This window comes from Cricetulus griseus, chromosome 6 (genome assembly GCF_003668045.3).
Source record: "Cricetulus griseus strain 17A/GY chromosome 6, alternate assembly CriGri-PICRH-1.0, whole genome shotgun sequence".
Taxonomy (NCBI): Eukaryota; Metazoa; Chordata; class Mammalia; order Rodentia; family Cricetidae; genus Cricetulus; species Cricetulus griseus.
The window spans coordinates 64,642,508-64,662,901 of record NC_048599.1 but is presented as its reverse complement, the minus strand read 5'-3'; the positions used below and the strand labels follow the sequence as shown (position 1 = coordinate 64,662,901).

Here is a 20,394-nt window from a genome sequence, read left to right as displayed (position 1 = left end):
AACAGGCACACATGTGTTATACTCATATGGGTTTACATACACAGATGTAGACAAAACACTCACACATAAGTCTAAACAATAGACACATCTTCAAGTAGAAGTTTCAAGCAAACTTAAGGACTTGAAGTTCCTCACATGCAATGCTTTGCACCTAAAACACAACACTCTAAGGCAAGACATTTTCCAGAAGTTACATTTAATGTGTATGCTAAATAAATAACATTTAAACACAGGATAAACTATCAGATAAACTATCTAAGCAAAATGTATAGAGGTTCATTAACAATTCAAATTCTAAAATCAACCCTCTTCATAGGATAAAAACCTTGATTAAAATTTTCAAGTTTAATTATTCCTCCTTAAAAATTTCATTTTCATATTGGACAAAATAGACCAAAATTACCTTCAAAATGAAGTATGGCTTAAAATTAATAAATTACTTCAATACCATGATGTATGAATGCAACTTAGTCATCATTCTGATTTAATCACTGCCCTTACCTCAAAATTCAAGTGAAACCTTGTATATGTATACACCTACAGGAGACACTAACCAAATTCCTCTCCCTAAGCAGGAGTAGAAGCAAATCAACTTTTAGGATTTAGACAACAAACATGAATATAATTCAAGACATAAGATTTGCAGGGACTACCCAATCCCTTTACATAGCAGATTTACAATGGACAATATTTCTGACTTGGTTGGAGGAATAACCAAAAACAAGCACAACTTCCTATTAGGCATACAAAACAAAAATCATGACCCCCCCCCACTTAAATAAATCTAGCCAACAATTTCTTTTAAAATTTAGTTATAACCTTTGCTTCAAGAAATCACAATAAAGTTTAAATGTTTCTGTAACAAAGACAAAGTAGCCCTATGTACAAGTATGAAAACCAAATTGTTCCAGCAGTGAGATTGCTTCAGAGAAAACCGGCTTAACAAGCATCCTTAGGCACACACAGCACACAATTATCCTGCAAGTCATCCCACCAATTGCTAACTATTTACACTAAGGACAAACACTACATTTGTCAGTTACAAGTCTACAGGTTTACTTGTTGGTAGTAGTTGAGTTTTTCCAATAGGATTTTTGGGAGAACCTTTGTACCAGACCCTTTCTTTTTCTGGTGGTTTCCTAAGAACTCTTCTTTTTACTTCACAAGAAAAGGCCGTATTATTATTTACAACAAATTTTAATCTATCATGATTAGTGAGATCATCCAAGGGAAACTTAATTTGACCATCAGATTTGCTCTCCTGTTTACAAAGTCTAGTAGTTCCAAGAGAAGCATGCAGAGTATCTGGATATGTCTTCACTTTTGAGAAAGATTTAGAAGTTAATTCAACACTGGATTTTGAAATTGCATTACTTGACTTATCGAATGACATAGACTTCTGTGCTTCACGACCTAATTTAGTACATGAAACAGAGGAATCTTTTGATGTACTTTCTACACAAGAGGGAAGAGCACCATCACAGCTGACTGATTTTACCAGAGGAGAAGCTGCATCACCAAGGATTGACAACTTCTGCCTCACAGGCTGCCTGCCATACTCCAACAAAGAATTGATTCTTCTGACAGATTGGCGGACAGGAGTACGCTGAAATTTTAGAGGTGACTTCACTTTTGTTCTGTTTGGTTCATTTAGGGAAAGTTTATTAAACCATTGTATGTGATCAGAAACCTTTCCATGCTCCGTCGTTTGTAAACCTCCAGGAACTGCATCATCACACTTTCCGGCCACTGACTGCTGCTTAGCGAGCCTCTGGGGCTGAGGTTTTGGAAGGACTACCACACTGCATGTACTCTGCTCTAAAGAAGAGTGAGCCTCATCTTCCCCAGGGGCTTCACATCCTACGGAGTTCTCCTCTGCCACAGTCTCCTTCCCGGCTGACTGACTATTCAGTTGGTTCCTTGGGGACTGAGGTCCTTTTGTTTGTTCCTCACTGGGGAACTCTTGCTGGATTAAGTCAGCTTTTGGAACTTGTGAATGGATATCTTCTTCATATTCCACCTTCATGCTTGCTTCTCCACCACATTTTGGACTTTGATACAATGAGAAATCTCTTTCTGGAACACAGTTCTCATCTTTCTCGGTGTAGCTCCCAACATTCTCCTTTGATTCTCTTGATTCTCTCACAGTCACATCACTGGCTCCACTTTCTTCCCCTATATTTGTTACTGACGACTGCCCATGACTTATCAGGGTATTAAGATCACTCCCCGATTCGGAAAACGCTTTTTGAATCTTCAGCAAGGTCTCAGAGGTCAGGTTACCTTCATCCCCACTGAGGGAAGTCCCAAGCACACTGCTGTCAGATTGGCTGGGGAAGGTCGACAGTCTGAGCTCACATGACACAGCCGGTGAGTTTTCAACAGTAACATCGGACTCCAAAGAAAAGTGCTTCACCTCAAGATTTCTCATGACTGGAGAAGCTCCATTTGCACCCATGTCTTGAAAACTTGAATTACCGGGTTCTGTCCAAGACATCCTATAACCTGTTCCAGCTAGTCCATCTGGAGTTAGTAAGTGTTCCTCAGATTTGCTCATCTTTTCTGCATCTAAAATAAACCAGTTGATGATTTTAATACTTTACGTCTTACCTAGTTTTGAAATATCCAAACACATCACAAGTAAAGGTACTAAGCATTATTTCCAAAGCATTGAAGATGTTATAATTTAAGAAAGAAATGTCCAATGTTGACATTTATAGGCATCTTCCAACTGTTGACAGAAAACTACACTGTCAAGTCAAATATTTTCACCATTCAAATAAGAACTTTAAACTTCTAGAACATAAAGTAATATATTTTATCTTAAATTGCTACTAAAATTTTGGACAAAATTCTACAGTATCATGTAAATGTACCTTTCTTTAGCAATCCTTCATCAGTATCTGGGCTAAAAAGCAGACCTGTTTTTACAGATTCAATCCTATTTTTTAGATTTTGTTGATTCGCTAGTCGTCGACCAACATTTTCATATCTATTGGTGACAGAACATCCATTCTGTACAGAAAAGAAAATTTGAAAATGGTTTAGTTAAGTAAATCCAGTTAGTTAAAAATATTAAAACCAATTAAGTATTAAAATTAGTAACTAACTTAAAAAGGCTTATGTAACTGAAGGATAACTTCGTAAGAAACACAAATATTCTTGTCTGCTGGTGAAATGTGTAAACATTAGGCGATATTTTATGAAGTAAAATAAAAACAGCACAACATAGCCATTATTATAAAAGCATAAGTTCTTGTATTGCTTCCTTTCTGTGCCAGGGCTTGTTGACAAATTGTGTGTGGGGTGGGGTGGGGGGGGGGTTTAGGATGGTAAAAATTTTGCCCTCACAGTATTTACACTTGAAGATGAGATTTAGATCAAAACAGTTCATTACATCACATCAATATAATCCAAGGTCAAAAGTGATATGGAGAACAGTAAAATAGTAAGGAGGACATTGCTGGTGATGGAGGGAGTGTAATTTCACACAGGGTGATGAGAAGGTAAAGGGCAAAAGCAATAAAAGCCTTTTGGACAACTGCATTTTAGGGAGAAGTTACCAGTGCAGCCTCTACAGCTGGAGCGAGTCAGGAAGAAAGCAGCAGAGTGAGGGGGCAGAATGCCAGGAGCAGAGCGCCAGACGTGCTCTGGGCACAGATCATGTGGAGCTTGCAGCTTAATGTAGGAGGTTGGGGTCTCAATCAGAATAAAAAGTACCATTGAGCTGGGTGGTGGTGGTGCACAGAAAACAGTCAGACCTACTAGGTGATTAACTGCAGTTATCCAGGAGAAAAGACAATTTAAAGATAGCTAAGAGCAGCAATGAAGCAGGCTTCTCTAACAGACAAGATGTGGCACATGAGAATGTGAGAGAGGAACCAAGAGCGTGCAGTCTGGCTTGAGTGGCTGGAAGAGCAAGCTGCATAGCTGCAATGGGTGACAGTTGGGAAAAGGGGGCTTGGTTGTAGGGACAGCAGAACAAGGAACAGTGTGCAGAATAGGTTTTACCTAAACAGATATCCAAGGATGGAATAAGCAGAAATCAGAGTTCAGTGCCACAATTCATGCTTAAGCATGATAAAAAAACAAACACTTCCCAAATCCAAACCAAGCCAAACAACAAAAAACCCTGCAAGCAAATACTTTAGGAGAGTATTGTGATCCAGAGATCTTAATGTGGATGTCTTAGACAAATAGTATTGGATATTGTTACAAAGGAATTTGAAACTAGGAAAGTAAACAAAAGGGGCCTGGAGCCAAATGCTGCCCACAGGCCCACAGGAGGGGAGAGGAAGGCCTATTAGTCAGCAATTCTTGACTGCTTGATTGAGAATACTGAACTCACAGGCGATCCTGCTTTGCTTTATTTTGTTTAGCTTTTGTTTTTTTGAGACAGGGTTTCTGTGTAGCTTTGGAGCCTGTCCTGGAACTCACTTTGTAGACCAGGCTGTCCTCAAACTCACAGAGATCCGAGTGCCTCTGCCTCCCGAGTGCAGGGATCAAAGACATGCACCACCACCACCAGGCTTGTTTTTGAGACAGAGTCTCATTATGTATCCCCGACTGTCCCAGAATTCACTCTGAAGACCAGGCTGGCCATGAACTCACAGAGATCTACCTGCCTCTGCCTCCTAAGTTCTGAAATTGGAGTGCAGCCCCCCATCTCAATGAAAGCAGTTTTAGTGGAGTTCTGAGATTAAAATGGCGATAAAGAGTAGTAGTACATGGTTCACTATTTTGGAAGGAAGGCAAATGTGAGAGGGTATTCTAAGTCTACAACTCTATGTTACTATGATGTGTTATGCTAACATACTAATAAAGCCATATGCCACTATGATGTTCTTAATTGTGGACTTGAATAAGAAATGCCTGTAACATAAGATAGGCACACCTCTAGGGGTATCTGCGATGTTTCCAGAGGTTATTAGAAGAGGGTTCTGGCCCAATGAATGAATGCATCCATTAATGATTCATGATCTGATAGCATAATTGGGAAATGGTGAAAAATGGGAGCTGGAGGGAAGGATACGTGGTTAGATTTTGATGACACCCTGGCCCCTTTCTGCATTCCTTTTGTCTGTTTCCTAGCCACCATGATGTAAAGGGCTTGCCACATTCTTCCCACCAGAATGAACTGACACTTCCAAAAACATGGATCAAAAGAATTTCTCCTTTGTGCAGCTTGTTGGGTATTCGGTCCCAAGGACAAGACACTTACTGAATCTCTGTTTTTTCCCAGACTAAATTTCAGACGAAGAGATCTTCGGACCTTTTCTTTACGACTTACTTTAGGAGAGAAGCAGCCTGCTTTTCCTGATTCTACCCTGAAGAGTGAAATTTAAAATGTCAGTTTCTGGCATAAATATCAGAAATTATTGCAAGATAAAAATCTAAGTTCAAAATCATGTTATTAACTAAATAAAAATTTTAAAAATGACTTAAACTTGAACATACTATATATAAATGCTTATCTACATATGAAAATGACTTATCATCCTTAGTCACTTATAAACCAGAGTCAGTAGAACATATTACTTGCAAAACTAACAATTTAAAATTACACAATCAACACAGACAAGGATTTTTATCAAGGACAGTGAATTCAATTTAGTTCCTTTTTTTCTTCTTTCTGATGGTATAAAAATGGCCTATAATTAATAAGAACATATAGAAAAAGGGATTTAAAAAATATGATTAAACTGTAATTTTTGGTAGAATGACAGCACACACAACATTGGTCACCCAGTGAAAAGACAATGTCTCGGACAGATTACCTATAAACTTTTTTGCTCGCAATCCTTTTACTTCGCCTTAGGCCTGTATTGATCAAGTGGTTTCCACTCATGATGATAGGTGAGAACGAATTCTGAGATGACCCTTCTGGGCTTGTATCAAAGTGAACTAGAAAAGAAGGACAGGCAATGTATCACACATACTTACTTTCTTTTCAAAGTATAAAACTGCAGCAAGTAGATTTAAGTCTAATTTCTATCACCAAAGCTGCAACAAGAAACACAATTTCTGGGTTAGAGGTGTCAGGTATCAGTGACGGACCAAAAAGGAAACTATTAATCTCCTATTTAACAGTTGCCAATTAAAAGTTTAGATTATTAATTTTAAATGAGTCCTGCTTTAAACACTTAGTAATAAGGGAGGGATACACCCTGCCAAACTTTGAAGAGCAAGCTGTGGAAACAGATTAGAATTTACCTATCACTTGCTAAATGGTTTCAGACTCTGGAAATATGGTTTCTTGATGAACATAAATATTAGTCAGGGATTGTTAGACGTGGGAAGGGATATATACACGAAAGGAAATTACATAATAGAACCCATTATGCATAATATATGCTATTAAAAAACAAACAAAAAAACTAATCTATTTGCAAATGTTGAATGTGGGCATTCAGGATACAATTGCTAGCCAAACATCTACAAGTATAATTTTTGTCAAGCAAACAAAAAACTAGTAATCTAAAGCTCTGCCTGCCAGGTTCTAGGTAAGTAGTTCATGTTTACAACAATGTTCAATTTCATTATTCAATCTTACCTATATCATACAATCTGTTATACAAAAAATACAAACAGAGGTACATTTGACTTATGTCCTATACAGTAAACTTCCAACAAACACAAATTATCAATTCATTAGTTACTAATAAAAAAATCCATAAAGTGTCCAAAGAGGCATTCATGAGTTTGTTTATTAACAAAAATAATGATCTTAGTGACTTCTGCATGCATCAGACAAAGAACATTTCAGAAGTCAATATAACACATACAATGTGACTTAGTCATCTTGAAAAGGTATGTAGTCACAAGAAGCAGTTGGAATAGGAAAAATAATATAAATTAATCACACACAAAGTTACAAATAGTAGCACATGAACTGTAGAATAATGTCTTTATGCACTGAGGAAAAAAAGAGGGTCTTTTAAAAACTCAAATGAAGAAACCAACCTATTTTCATCCTTACAGATATTTCCTATTGATTACTAAGTAAGCAGGCCAAAGCTACTAGCAATAGAATTACTGCTGAATGTTTCATAAAAAATTCACTGGTGATTCAAACTCAAACTCAGTTCAAAGTAACACAAGAATATTTCCACTTTGGAGAGCAGCTAACAGAAAGACTACAGTTCCCAGTGGCCACTGGGAAGTCTTGCACTCTGGGTGGGATTTTAAATATCACATAGTATGAAGTTTCTTTAAGTGTTTTAGTCCTGTGCCAGGAATTGGTAGCACACAGGCAGATCTATGTTAGTTTGCGGCCAGTCTGACCTATAGTGAGTGCCAGGACAGACTCCAAAGCTACATAGAGAAACCTGGTCTCGAAAAACCAAAAAAGAGTTTAAGTCTCCAACCTGTGATTACTGAAGACACTTTGTCATCAACCTTCCTGTTGTTCTACTGTAATGAGCCCTGCAGAACCCCTAAGGAAGGGTTTTCCTTCTGGAAAACCATAACTTGCTATTCTGTTCAATTTAAGCAAAGTATGAACCATCAAAAGAAACAATTCCAAAAGACTTTGGGGAAGAACTCATAAGTCAGCTCTTAATGAGCTCAAAATGAAACATTCAATAGTGCCTGAAACAAACAATTATTAAAATCTAAAAGACTAAGATTGACTAAATGTGACAAGTTTGAGATAGGGGACCCCTAGGTTTTAGGTTTCATTTCACTTTTGGTTGATGATAAAGTTAACATAAGCCAATTTATATTGTGTGTTCAAGAACAAACTAAGTCTAAGGTATATCCAATAGCTAATAGGATTTTGGTAACCTGAAATGGAGAAAGAACAAATGTCTGAAATGATATGCTAATTGTCTTGCCAAGTACTAAGGCTTATAAACCTACTTGGAGCAACTTCTGACCTTAGCTTAGCCCTACATATAGATCCAGAGGAAACAGGATCCAGCATGTCTGGTGACATAAACTCTGAGTACCCATGCCATCTGCAGACGCCCAAATACTCAGTTATTCACATAACTTCACTGGACTTACCCATAAAACATAAACATTTTATTTTTATTAAATTAATGTTTATTTTAAGAGTAGACCTTATTAAATACAGAAACTAGGAAAAATGTAACTTCTAGCTCTTGTGGGTCGTATTAATCTTAGTAGTTATTTGTTGAGACCAGGTTCTCATGTTAATGTTTACAACCCAATGAGAAAAGATTCTCTTTGCTACCTGATACTGGTGTAGAATTGCTGCTGAAGAGATGACTTGGCAACAGTTCAAAGTTCAAGTTGTGTTTGATGGACTTCCTTTTCTTACTTGAGAAGGCATGAGAAGACTCTCCTGGCAGTTTACGTTTAATACTTGGTGTGAGAATCAATGGTGATACAGAGGCCTGGGCTGAAAACCACACAAGAAACAACTTGCTTCTCCACACAGATGGAAACACACAAAAGCTTTGATTTCTTAGAGGTTAACAAAACAATGTGAGTGATACATTTTCATGATAACTAAATTAATGTTTTGCAATTATTTAAAATAAAAATAGCAAAGCTACAAAAAGGCAAGATTCTTTTTTTTCTTTATTGAGATGGGGCTTCCTTACTATGTTGCCTAGACAGGACTTAAACATCAGATTCTTCTGCCTTGTTCTCCCAAGTACTGGGGGTGAAGGACAGAAGCAACCATATTGAGCTTGGCAAGGCTCTTAATAAGCAGCAGTAACTTAAACTAAATAGAGCAAAGGACATATATAACACAGATGAAAGAATATCAATACAGGGAAAAGAACTACATTCTAGATATAAAGATAAAATTAACTCTGCTATTTGCTTCTCATAAGTGAATGTTAACCAATTCATTTCACTGAAAAACAAAGCATCATGTTGTCTGTATTGGCTGAATACATTTACCAGCAAGCAAACTGGTATAAACATCAGAATATAGGATGCATAACTTTCTTATTCTGACACAAAGTGAGGTTGAACCATTTTCAAATGCTCTAAATTATAAGCAAATGAAAATGATTAGGATTATTTTAAAAATGACAACAAGCTGGGTGTTGGTGGTGCATACCTTAACTCAGGAGGCAGAGGCAGGCGGATCTCTGAGTTTTCGAGGCCAGCCTGGTCTACAGAGAGTTCCAGGACAGGCTCCAAAACAATACAGAGAAGCCCTGTCTCAAAAAACAAAACAAAAAACAAAAACAAGACAACAGATAAATTCTAACATTCTTACAATTTTGCTGTCATCACACGCAATGTAACTAATAATATCATAACATAGTATACAAAGTACAATACTAATTTAAGGAAATTAGTACTGAGATTTGATTATTAAAATTAGGCAGTTATTATAATTGTTTTTACACAGTACTAAATACATTTTCATTTAAATGTTTATAAATAACAAACACCTACCAGTTCTATCTTGTTGAGGTGTAACAGACGGTGTTCTGCTAGATTTAAATTTATTTAGGGCTCCATTAACAAAATCTGAAATGCAAGGCAAATATAGTTACATAAATTAAAGGTAATTTAATCTGCCTTGTACCAATAGTAAAGATGACCCATGTCTAAGAAATATTTACATTTGTGGCAGGATGTTTTATAGATAGAGTTGTGTTCTAGAAGCCAGGAGAGGAAAGAAAGCTATCTGCCCTACAGATTGCAGAGCCCAACTGACACTTTTAGACTGGCCTCTTGAACTGTGATTTCTAAGCCATTCAATTTGTGTCCTTTGAAATTGTGTACTGCAACACAGCAGCCCTATGAAAATAACAGAGAATAAAAGGTTCCTACAAAACTAACAGAAAGAAAGCAATAACTGAGCCAAAAGATTCCAAAAGGAATGATAATCAAAAGATAAGAAATCAGGTGAGGAAATGGATCAGTGGATAAAGTGCATGCTATGTGTAAGTGTGAGGATCTAAGTTCAAATCCCTAGAACCCCTGTTAAAGCTGGTTATGGTTGTAGGCAGTATCTATTGTCTTGGTATTCCTTTGGGGCGACTGGGAGGCAGAGACAACAGAATCCCCAGAAGCTTGTGGGACAGCTAGCCTGGAGTGCACAGCAGTAAACAGGGGAGCCCATCTCAAAACAGGTAGAAAGCAGGACTGCCTTCCAAGGTTGTCCTGATTTCCCCATAACTACTCTTGCACATAAACACACACGTGTGCACAACACATTGGGGAGAGTCTCCCAAGGAAGAGATAAGCCTTACTCTTCCTGACTGAGAGGAGACAGGAACTACTATCACCACCATAGAATTTTGCTTGTTTTGAATCTGCTTTAGTAGCATTTCCTTCACTACTAACTTCACACTCGTCATTCACACAATTAAGTGCATCAAAGATCTGGTACCCATATTGTTGCCATACCTTACTATTCTCTACCTGCGGGTGTCAGTTTTGCAAATTAAATTTACAACATACTTCAATCACATCATACCTCAAATTATAACCCTTCAACATTTAGCCAACACCCAGGTAACAGTCTTTGGCCTGGACTCTAGTTCCACATTATATCATCAAATGTACACAAGTGAACATCACTCCAAGTACATGGATCTGTTCCTAGGATAGATGTGTGTCTATTCTACATCTCTCAACTAATACAAAATACAAGTTTTCTGTTCTTTTACTCAATTTCTCTGTATTCTACCGACCCTTCAAGAAGACCCATGTTGAGGGCTGAGGATATAGTTCAGAGGCTTAGTGCTTGCCTAGCCTGTATGAGGGCCTAGTTTCAATTCCCAGCACAATAAATAAGGCTTAGTTTGACCTTCTCTTTGACAAGTCCTTGGTGATTACAGTCCAGGTAATCTTCTGCTAAAGACTTAGTGCTTAATATCAAATTGTATCATCATTTGAATTTCTAATATGCCTGTGTTTTATTTCTCCAACTAGGCATTCAAAAGACACACACACCACACCTAATGCTGAATTGCATTTTAGATGAAGTCTCGGTACCACCCTAAAATGAGAGCATCAATTACCTCCAACACTTTGTCTTCTTTTTCTCTTACATTCACCTGGAGTTTCATATTCTCCTTCTTCAAAGCCTTCCAGGGATGGAGTATTACATAGACCATCAATACCTAACATGGCCGGTATCTTTTCCAGGATAAAATCTGGCACACGCCCTAAGTCAAAATGTGCATAAGACAATTATTTTTTCCTTCCCCATCCTAAAGTATAGGTAATAATATAGTCCCTTGCTAATAGTGGTCTTCAGTTGGAAGCCAGGATCTCCCTCATTTAAATAAATCAGTTCTACTACTTGACAATGCAACTACCCCTTACCAATATCCGATGCACAATCAATGAGAGTCTGTACTACAGCTGCCTGCAATCGTAGCTTTTTCTCTGTGTTAGCAGACATCTTCTCATGGCCTTCACTTGTCTGAAGAAGATTTGGTGCGAATATTACTGCAAGATTGCTGCTATCCATTTTATTCTCACTTGCCCTGATAACAGAAGGCTTTATTAAATGGCGAAAAGGGTAGAACTCCAGGAAGTTAAAATAACATATGAACATATTTACTTTACCTGTCACCTACAAGAAAAACAGCCCTCATCTATCCATCCAGAGTGGCCAGAAGAAGCAAGGGACAATGGAAAGAGAGAAGGAACCCTAAGGGTATGGTTTAAATGTAGAGTCTATCTACTATGCAGAAGGCACCACAAAACAAAAGAACATGAGAATCCAAAATATATGGTCTCGCAGATTTAAATATAAACCACACTAATCAGTTCACACTTCATTCTTTCACACAGATTGTGTTTGTTTATCTGCTTTTTAGAGCCACACATAGAAAATAAAGTATTAGAAGATAGCATCAAGTATAAACAAAACAAGTAGGTACACTGGAAGCAGGAGGAGGAAAATTAAGAAACAAAAGACAAATATTTTAAAAGCACAGTAATCAAATCAGAATCCATCCAGTGGAAAATGAATCTCGTAAATTCCAATAAGCCGCTGGGCGTTGGTGGCACACTCCTTTAATCCCAGCACTTGGGAGGCAGGCGGATGTCTGTGAGTTCGAAACCAGCCTGGTCTCCAGTGAGAGTGTCAGGATAGGCTCCAAAGCTACACAGAGAAACCCTGTCTCGAAAAACCAAAAAAAAAATATATATATATACCAATAATCCCTTAAAACATCCCTAATTAAGACTCTAATGATAACAAAATATTAAATCAGTTGGTACACTATTTCTTAAATGACAGAGTATATTTCCTATAGTAAAGACCCATTAAAAATTTTTTCATTCCAGATTAAATTTATTGACTACTAGGAACAACTTCAGGTAACTGAGAAATGAAACTCATTCTTGAGGCTTTTAATTAGCACTTACCTAAGAGAAACATTCTTGAGAAAGTTAAAGAAGTATCTTAATACATCAACTATAGGGTCTGCCACCAGACAGGACAGCAACAATGTAGCTTTATTCTTCTCCTCCGCCCCTAACTGTTGCGCTTTGAACAGTGCTTCATGCAGATAAGCTGGGAGGACTGGCTCTGGCAGCTCCCTGAAGAACTGTTTCAGCAGACCTGCCACATCACATGGAAGTGCAGAAGACAGGCAGGCTTCACCATGGTCCAGCTTACTCTGAAAAGACACAGGAATCTGGGGCACTCTAGAAACTTACGAGTGTATTAAATACAGTAATAGTTGTCATATCTAAAAGGTTCTCCTAACTTTTGTTTAAAATACTAGTCCCTTAAAAGCCTAAAAACAATAAAGCTGGGTTTTCTTTTCACTTTAGTATTTCATAATAATGAAGTACACAAATGTGAAAGCATGTTGTATATTTAAAGCAGTATTAAGTGGCTTTTAGAAAAATGTTTCAACTGTAAAAATCAAATCAGGAACAGTACTAAGGAAAAAGTATAGTTCAAAACTATGCTTACCTTTAATGCCTTTAAACGAGTTACAGATCCCGACTTCCTAAAAAGCCCTTCTGTGTGAATATGCTCTTCTAAAGATGTACATGCATCAACAAGAAAGCTGAAAGAGAAACCATGTTTTCAAGGGTCCAGGTATCCACCTCAATAACCTCATTCTACTGCTAATACATAGGCAGGTCAGGCATTATGCTTTTCCAGCTCCAATGCCAAAATTGCACTTGATCCTTGTAACAAAATATTTACTTGTTCTCCTTGCTTCCTAACTTTTTCTCTAAGGTCTATAGCTTTACTCATGGCAAAGGCAATGAGTAAAGGCTCAATCCAGCAAGGCTCCAGGGAAAGAATTAACAAAGGGTAGCAAAAGAATGAAGAAAAGGCAGACACAAAGAGGTGGGGTCAGGTGGACTAACCCCCTCAGGCTCAGTGTTTATTACTATACAGACTTGAACAGGGAGGTGAGGTTACTGCATCCTGCTGAATAAGCAGGCAGGGTTACTACATAGAAAAAAACAAAGAGGCAGGATTTGCAGTCTACAGCTGGATCAAGGGAGACAAGTTTAGCTACTGTCCAAAGAGCAGTCTTTGAAGAACACCAGTTTCCATTCTGGGTGGTAGAGGGCTATGGTGGACATTTTCCGTCAATACCTGTCCTCAGTCCCCCAAAGAAGGCTTTGTCATTTCCCTCTGAGCCTCACCCTGTGGGAAAGGCCTTTCCATTCCTTGCTAGGGGCCTTGACTTGACATGACTGTGCCCATGTGAACAGCACACACTCACTAGGACTCCACATACTCCAGGCTCTCTCTGTTCAACACAAATGTGTTGAGACTATCGAGTCTGCACTCTTCTGTCTCTCTTCATAACACAAGACTTGCCTTGTTTATCACATCCCCATCTCCACATTCACCCTCACTACTCCTGTCAAACAGTTTCCACCAAGGACACCAATGCCCTTTGTCTCACCAAATCAACTGTCAATTCATTTTCTCCTCATATTGCTTAACTCATCCACATGTGACACACCTGACTGCTCCCCCGATCCAAAATGTTCCTTTCGCCATTCCTCCTGTTTTTTTTGCTATCTCCCTAAACTGTTCTTTCTCAAGCTCCTTTTATGTTCCCCTCTACCTAGTGTCTACATGTAGAATGACTTGAGTTTTGTCCAACTTTGAAGGCAAAATTTCATGTAGCCCAGACTGTCCTCACACTTGCTATGTAGCCAGGGTGACTTCCAATCTCCATCTGCCAAGTGTTGGGATTGCAAGTATTCACCACCATGCCTACCCGGCCCAAGGCTTCTCTATCCACAGTCTCTCCATGAGTAGTGAACTGGTATAGCATGCACAGCTTTACATTTTCCCCAAAACAACACCAAGGTTTTCCCATTCTAACATTTTTTCCTTGGAAAAGTAGAATCCTTCTCTGTCCTTATAATCATTCTCACATTAAGGGGTGAAGGTTCAATTTTACCTATGAACTGATCTCAACCAATGTCAATGTTAGATTCAACAGCTGGCATCAAGAAATTAGAAAGTATGCCAGCTACAAGCAATGAGAGTTGGTTGTGCTGACACCGAGTCCCTGTATGTCAGTCCTAGAAGAGGGTAAAGACAGTTGTTTTTGTTTACTTACAGGTAGTCCAGAGATTACAACAAACTTTCAGTCATTACTCCTGGATCTAAGACCCTGAAACTGCTATACCAACAAATGTATGATGTGTATGTGTGTGCGAGTGAGCCATAGTACCCACATTAGAGGCCAGAGAAAAATTCTGTGAAGCTGGGTGTTCTCCTCCCACCTTTATACATGGGTTCAGCACCAGGCTTATGATGCAAGCATCTTTAGTCACTAAGTCATCTTTAGACCCATGTTTTTATTTTTTATAATAGGCGATGTTCAGAGATGAAATAATGTGGGTTTAAGCAAATGTATGCATCAATCAACCACTTTGAAACCTTTGAAACTATTTTTAAAACCCGTTTGAAATATTCTCTTCATTTTGAAGACTGCTTACCTTGGAATGTGTCCATATTCTGGAACAACTGAATGAGGCAGTGAATTAAAAGGAACTCCAAATACCTTACCCTAAAATGACAAACTCAGTTACTGAACACAGTATTAGGCATAAAATAAAATCTTTAACATCAGGCAAAAAAAGATTTCAGGAATGAAAACATTACCAGAAATGAATTCCAAGCTATCAGTCAACACAAAACAAGTATCTCCTACAGACATGAAGCTAAATGTTTTGAGTACGAAGACACCAAGATAAAATCTTGTTCCTTCAGTCAGTCTTTCACTTCATTATGGGAAACTGATACAATGAGTGGTTAATTCTTAGACCAAATTTAGTCCAAATACTAATACCTCCCTACTCTATGCATTTCTTCAGTGACCTTATTTATACTTGTCTCTATAGCCTACTAATTCACACAAAAGACTAAATCAGTTGGTAAGTAAAACAGTAACTCCTGAATTCTTGTCACATTTGAGTGCTTCCTAAAATGAATCAGATGTGGATATTTTTAGACCTTATAATTCTTCCACATTGTACAGCAGCATGCTTTTCACCTGTATCCTGAGGTACATCAAGCCAAGACTGCAAACATTTCAGACAATTTTCATTTAGCTATCCTGAGATTCACTCTGAAGAATCGACATTCATTCAGTTTAAAACAGTGAGGATCCCAAAAGTACACTCGTGTTTGGGTATTTTTTTCTACATTTCCACTATCTTACTATTTCTTCCTACATGATAACTAATTTCCTAAAAATGTGTCAATGAGTATGAAGACCGTGGCTTTCCAGTGGATTGAAAGTCAAGCCTGTATAGGCCTGCATACTCAAAAGTAAGTCAGTGTACACTAATCTCTCTTGTGCTGATTTAGTTCAGATGAACCTGCTCTCCATGCACTTCTGATTGGGATCATTAGGCAAATGATTCAACACAGTAATGAAATTTCACCAGTACTGTTTCTACCACCTGGCTTATCCTGACAAATATTCCAAGCAAGAAAGCCCACCCAGTGGAGAACAGTTAGAAATTAGGTTCCCACTGGCAAGACTGACACTTTTCAAACCCTGGCTTTCCTAACTTTTAGCTGTGCAACCTTAATGGAATCATTATAACATTCTCTGTCTCTCATGTCTGAACCTGAATCTTATGTCATTGTATTATAGAAAGAATTATATCTCATTAGAATGTTAGTAGCATTCACTGCTGAATTTATATCACACAACCATTAATTAGAACATGGATAATTGTCACAGTTGAAAATGTGGCAAGTGACAGATACTATGCTAGGCCAACTTATAGAACTTACCAGGAATTACCACTTTACAGAATAAGGTACTAAAACTCCCTGAGAACCTAACCAGCAGTCCACTGGGGCCTGAAAGGCAAGTGTCAGGATTTGTTAAGGAATGAAAGAAAAAAAAAGCAAATACCTATACTAAAGGTTGTGGAAAGGCAGTTTTACCAACCCAAGTAACCACTGTAATTTTTAACCATAAAACAAACACATTGAATGGGTGTGGTGACATATCTCTTTTGTCCCAACACTAGGGGGTGGAGGTAGGAGGACCAGGAACTCAAGGCAGCTTTAGCTAGTGAGTTCAAGTTCAGTCTGGGCTACATAATACTCATCAAACAACACAATTATACAAATTGTATTAGTTTTTGTCTTCAAATACTACGGAAGTACTAATAAATTTCCCACATACTTTTAAAATGACTTGTATTCAGTTCTTCACATTTAAAGTCTTGAATATTCAATAAATAAAATCTCACCCCAAATTCCTACCACTAAATTAATAGGGGAGGGGGAGGAGTAAAATAGTTTGAGTAGAGAGCATTTGCTGCCAAGCCTAACAACCTGAGTTTGAGCCTCAAGGCCCACATAACATACAGGAGAGAACTAATTCATTCATGTTGTCCTCTGACCCTTAGATGCATGAGTGGGCCTGTGCACACACAGAAGTAATTGGAGGGAGGGATCGTGAAACTTTAGAAATATAACTCAGTGATAAATCACTAAACAAACCTACAACTCACTATTCTCAATTTGTTTACTAAAAAACCCCACAAAAACCAGGTTTGTTTCAGTGTAGGACTGGTGTTTGTGGCTAATGCTTACACTGCTAAAGAGACCAGGAAGTATGATATGGTCAGGCAGCAGGCCTGTTTTCATAAGTTGCTGAATACAGAAAGACCACATGAGGCCTATTTCTAAAGCTTAGGCTGAGTTTCTCATCTACTGATTCATTTTGCAATGAACTGACTGCCCACCCCAGCCTGGCAGAAGGTAGTTTGTTTCCCTCCCCACATACTGCTTGTTTAAAACACAATAGATTATCAGGCCAGTAGTACAGCGTTTAAATTGGAGGCCCAGGATCCTATTCCTAGCGTCGCAAAAATAGATCGGCATTATAAGGAGCCGTGATGATTGTCACAACGGAGAGATACTACTGACATCTAGTAGCGTCCCGATCCAAAATGGTGCTACAGCGAGAAATAGAGCAATTTTCAGTGCTGAAAAGTTGCTGGGGGGTGGGGACTTAAACATAGACAAACGACCACACAGACTGAATTTGACACTTCTGACCACGTGTCTTTCTTATCCAGAACAAGCCAGGTGTGTCCCCCTCCTGACACGTTTTAACTTACCCTTATTTCCGTGGCTGCAGTTTCGTGTCTCCTGCGGTCACACTGCCCGCGGCCACCCTTGACCTTAATGCCATAGACGGCACGAAGCTGCTGCAGCAGCGCCAATCTGACCACCCTCTGATCCCGCATCCCGAACGCGTCTCCCACTCTCCGAGGCCGACTCCGGGTCCTGACTTTCGTCTGCCACCAACTCTTCCAACTTCCAAACACCTTCAGGCTTGAGCTCTGCCCCCGATGCCTTCCGGCCACCGCGTCTGGTTCTCTTCCGGCCCCAGACCCCGGCCACTTCCACGGCTTTCCTTCGACCCTCTCTCTATCCACGTACACAGACCTTCTTCTTCTCTCCGGCCACACGGCCCTCTGGCTTCACTTCCACCGACCTTCTTCCCGGGTCACTCGGCCCTGTCAGCTACGTACACAAACCTTCCCTTCCTTCTCAGACTCTTCCGTTCCCTCCGACGGGTTTCTCACGCTTCCGGGCGCTCCCACCTAGCCTCTTCCACTCAGGACGACGCCGACCGCTCGGATCTTAGAGACGGAACCGCAGCCTTAGACCCGTCCCCCCCAGCCGGGCCAGCCGGCTGCTCAGGGATCCCCCAGTCCCGGTCCCCGCCCGGGCTGGTCCCCGCCGTCACCCCGTGTCCCACGCTGCCTCTCCCCTAGCCCATCAGGCCGCGTGCGGCCCCCGCCTGCTGCAGCTCAGTGGCTCAGTGCATGCCGCCGCCCCACCTCCTCCGCAGACACCCAGCCGCCGCCGCCACCGCCGCACCTCGGCAGCCCCAGCTCTGCTCAAACGCCAGCGCCAAACGACGCTCCGCATCTGATTGGCCCGCTCCTGTTTTCAAAATGAGGACCCCCTCCGGGCGTCTAGGAGCTGCCTGACTGAAAGCTTCCGGCGAAGCGGAGAGCACAACGTGCGTGGTGCGCGGGCTTAAGAACTGTGGAAAGAGAGTGAGTTTCACATTCTTTTTGCCAATATATCTAGGTGAAGAAAATGCCTAAAGCGTGTCTGGCTATAGTTGCTCTTTAGACAATATACTTCGGGGATTCGAGTAGACGCCTCATAGCTTCTCCTCCCCCTCCTCCTTTCTCGGCTGAAACGGAAGGACCCGTTGTTACCTAGAAACCGCTCGTACGGAAGCCGGGGTGAATCTACTTTAGTTATAAATCACAAACGCCCGTCTTTTGAGACCCGGCCCCGAGGTTCTTGTTTGGAATTGGAACCTTAAGCCATTGGTCCTTATTTGGAAGATTGATAGTAGTGTTAAATTTTCTTGCGTAGATCAATACAACACAGATGACTTATAAGAGTAGCGGAGGAAGACGGAGTCTTCAGAAGGCGGCTGCTGCAATATCTGCGGGATTTGATTAAAGGACTAGCAGCCCTGTTTTCCATTGCCATGGCCATTACTGAAACCGCGGCTGTCTGATTTACATGCAGGACGTCACCCTCTCAGCTTCTGTTTACCAAGCTGTCATTCCATTTTTCAAACACCAGTAATCCCACCACCGAGTTCTGTTGCTGAGGAAGTAATTATTTTAGGACAGGAAACGTGCTCAAATACATAGCATAATATATACATTTACTTATGCCCCATTCAAGCTCAAAACAGCGACGGAATTTTTTTTTAATCACTGTGTGTGTGTGTGTGTGTGTGTGTGTGTGTGTATGTGTGTTTAGATTGTTACCTAACAGTGTAGTGTTAAGGGCTGACTAGTTAATTAAATTAGGTAGGGAATGTTTTCGAACAGTTATTTTGTTTCTCCAATGAGTTACAAAAACAAAACAAAAAAAAACACAAAAACAAAACATGAAAAGGGATGAGGACTTGGTACGAGCAACCTTGGGGAGCTGATGGGAATAGGAGGATAAAAAATAATAAAGGCTTCCACTGGTTCTCAACCTTCCTAATGCTGTGACCCTTTAATACAGTTCCTCATGTTATGGTGACAGGGGCTCACATAACCAACCAGAAAATTACTGTGTTACTACTTCAAAACGGTAACTTTGTTACTGTTATGAATTGTGATGTAAATATCTGATATTCAACTCAAAGCAACTCATAGGTTGAGAAACATTGGCAGGCAAAGAGCAACCAGCAATCCGTGACTACCGAGAGACGGAGAATCAGTTTTCTCCAGAGATGAGCTCTCCCATAGGTTACCCAATCCCAAGTGGTCTGCTGGAACACACCTACATAAGAGCAACAAAGAAATGTGCTAGATATGTTCCAGAGGGAGTCCATCACCACTGTCAAGTCAGTGAGCATAGCAGCAGGCTTGTAGGCACGGTGCTGGAGCAGTAGCTGAGAGCGCACATCTTGTTCCACAAACAGGAAACAGAGAAAGCTAACTCCTACTGGCACAAATCTTTTGAAACCTCATCCTCTGTCTCCAGTTTCATACTTCTACTGTGGAATAACCCTTCTGTACACTGTGAAAATGTGTTGCTCTCATTGTTAATAAAAATCTGATTGACTGATAGCTAGGCAGCATTTTCAGGGCAGAGAAAATGCTGGGAAGAAGAGGGGCAGAGTCTAAAGAGCCACAGGCCAGTCTCAGAAGAAGCAATATGGAAAGTTCACAGATGAGATAAGCCAGCCTCAGGGCAGCACATAGATGAACAGAAATGGGTTTATTTCATTGCAAGGGCTGGCTGGAGACAAACCTAAGCTATTGGCTGAGAATTTATAATTAATATTAAGTCTCTGTGTGTTTATTGGAAGGTGGCAGTCTGACAAAAAGCTCCACTTACATACTTCCTCCAGCAAGTCCACACCTCCCTCTTCCCCAGACAGCCATCAACTGGTGACTGAGAGTTAACAAAAGCCAGAGTTAACTGACAGGAGGGAACCT

The 20,394-nt window shown here is 39.9% G+C and overlaps 1 protein-coding gene across 2 annotated transcripts; it reads right to left on the bottom strand.

Annotated features, from left to right (window-relative positions):
• Window positions 1-179: 179 nt before the first annotated feature.
• On the bottom strand, window positions 180-17,693 carry LOC100757746 (rho GTPase-activating protein 11A). Of its 2 annotated transcripts, XM_035446233.1 has the most exons (12): window positions 17,539-17,693; window positions 14,887-14,957; window positions 12,878-12,974; window positions 12,322-12,575; window positions 11,269-11,432; window positions 10,962-11,108; window positions 9,385-9,459; window positions 8,198-8,365; window positions 5,778-5,904; window positions 5,222-5,327; window positions 2,877-3,015; window positions 180-2,568 (listed from the first exon to the last, which is right to left on the bottom strand). In XM_035446233.1, exons 1-12 carry the CDS (start codon window positions 17,665-17,667, stop codon window positions 1,040-1,042), a joined length of 3,006 nt encoding a protein of 1,001 aa, XP_035302124.1. In that variant the 5' UTR covers window positions 17,668-17,693; the 3' UTR covers window positions 180-1,039. The 2 variants fall into 2 exon arrangements, with proteins under 2 accessions (XP_035302124.1, XP_027278068.1); XM_027422267.2 differs by lacking the exon at window positions 8,198-8,365.
• Between the last annotated feature and the right edge of the window lie 2,701 nt (window positions 17,694-20,394).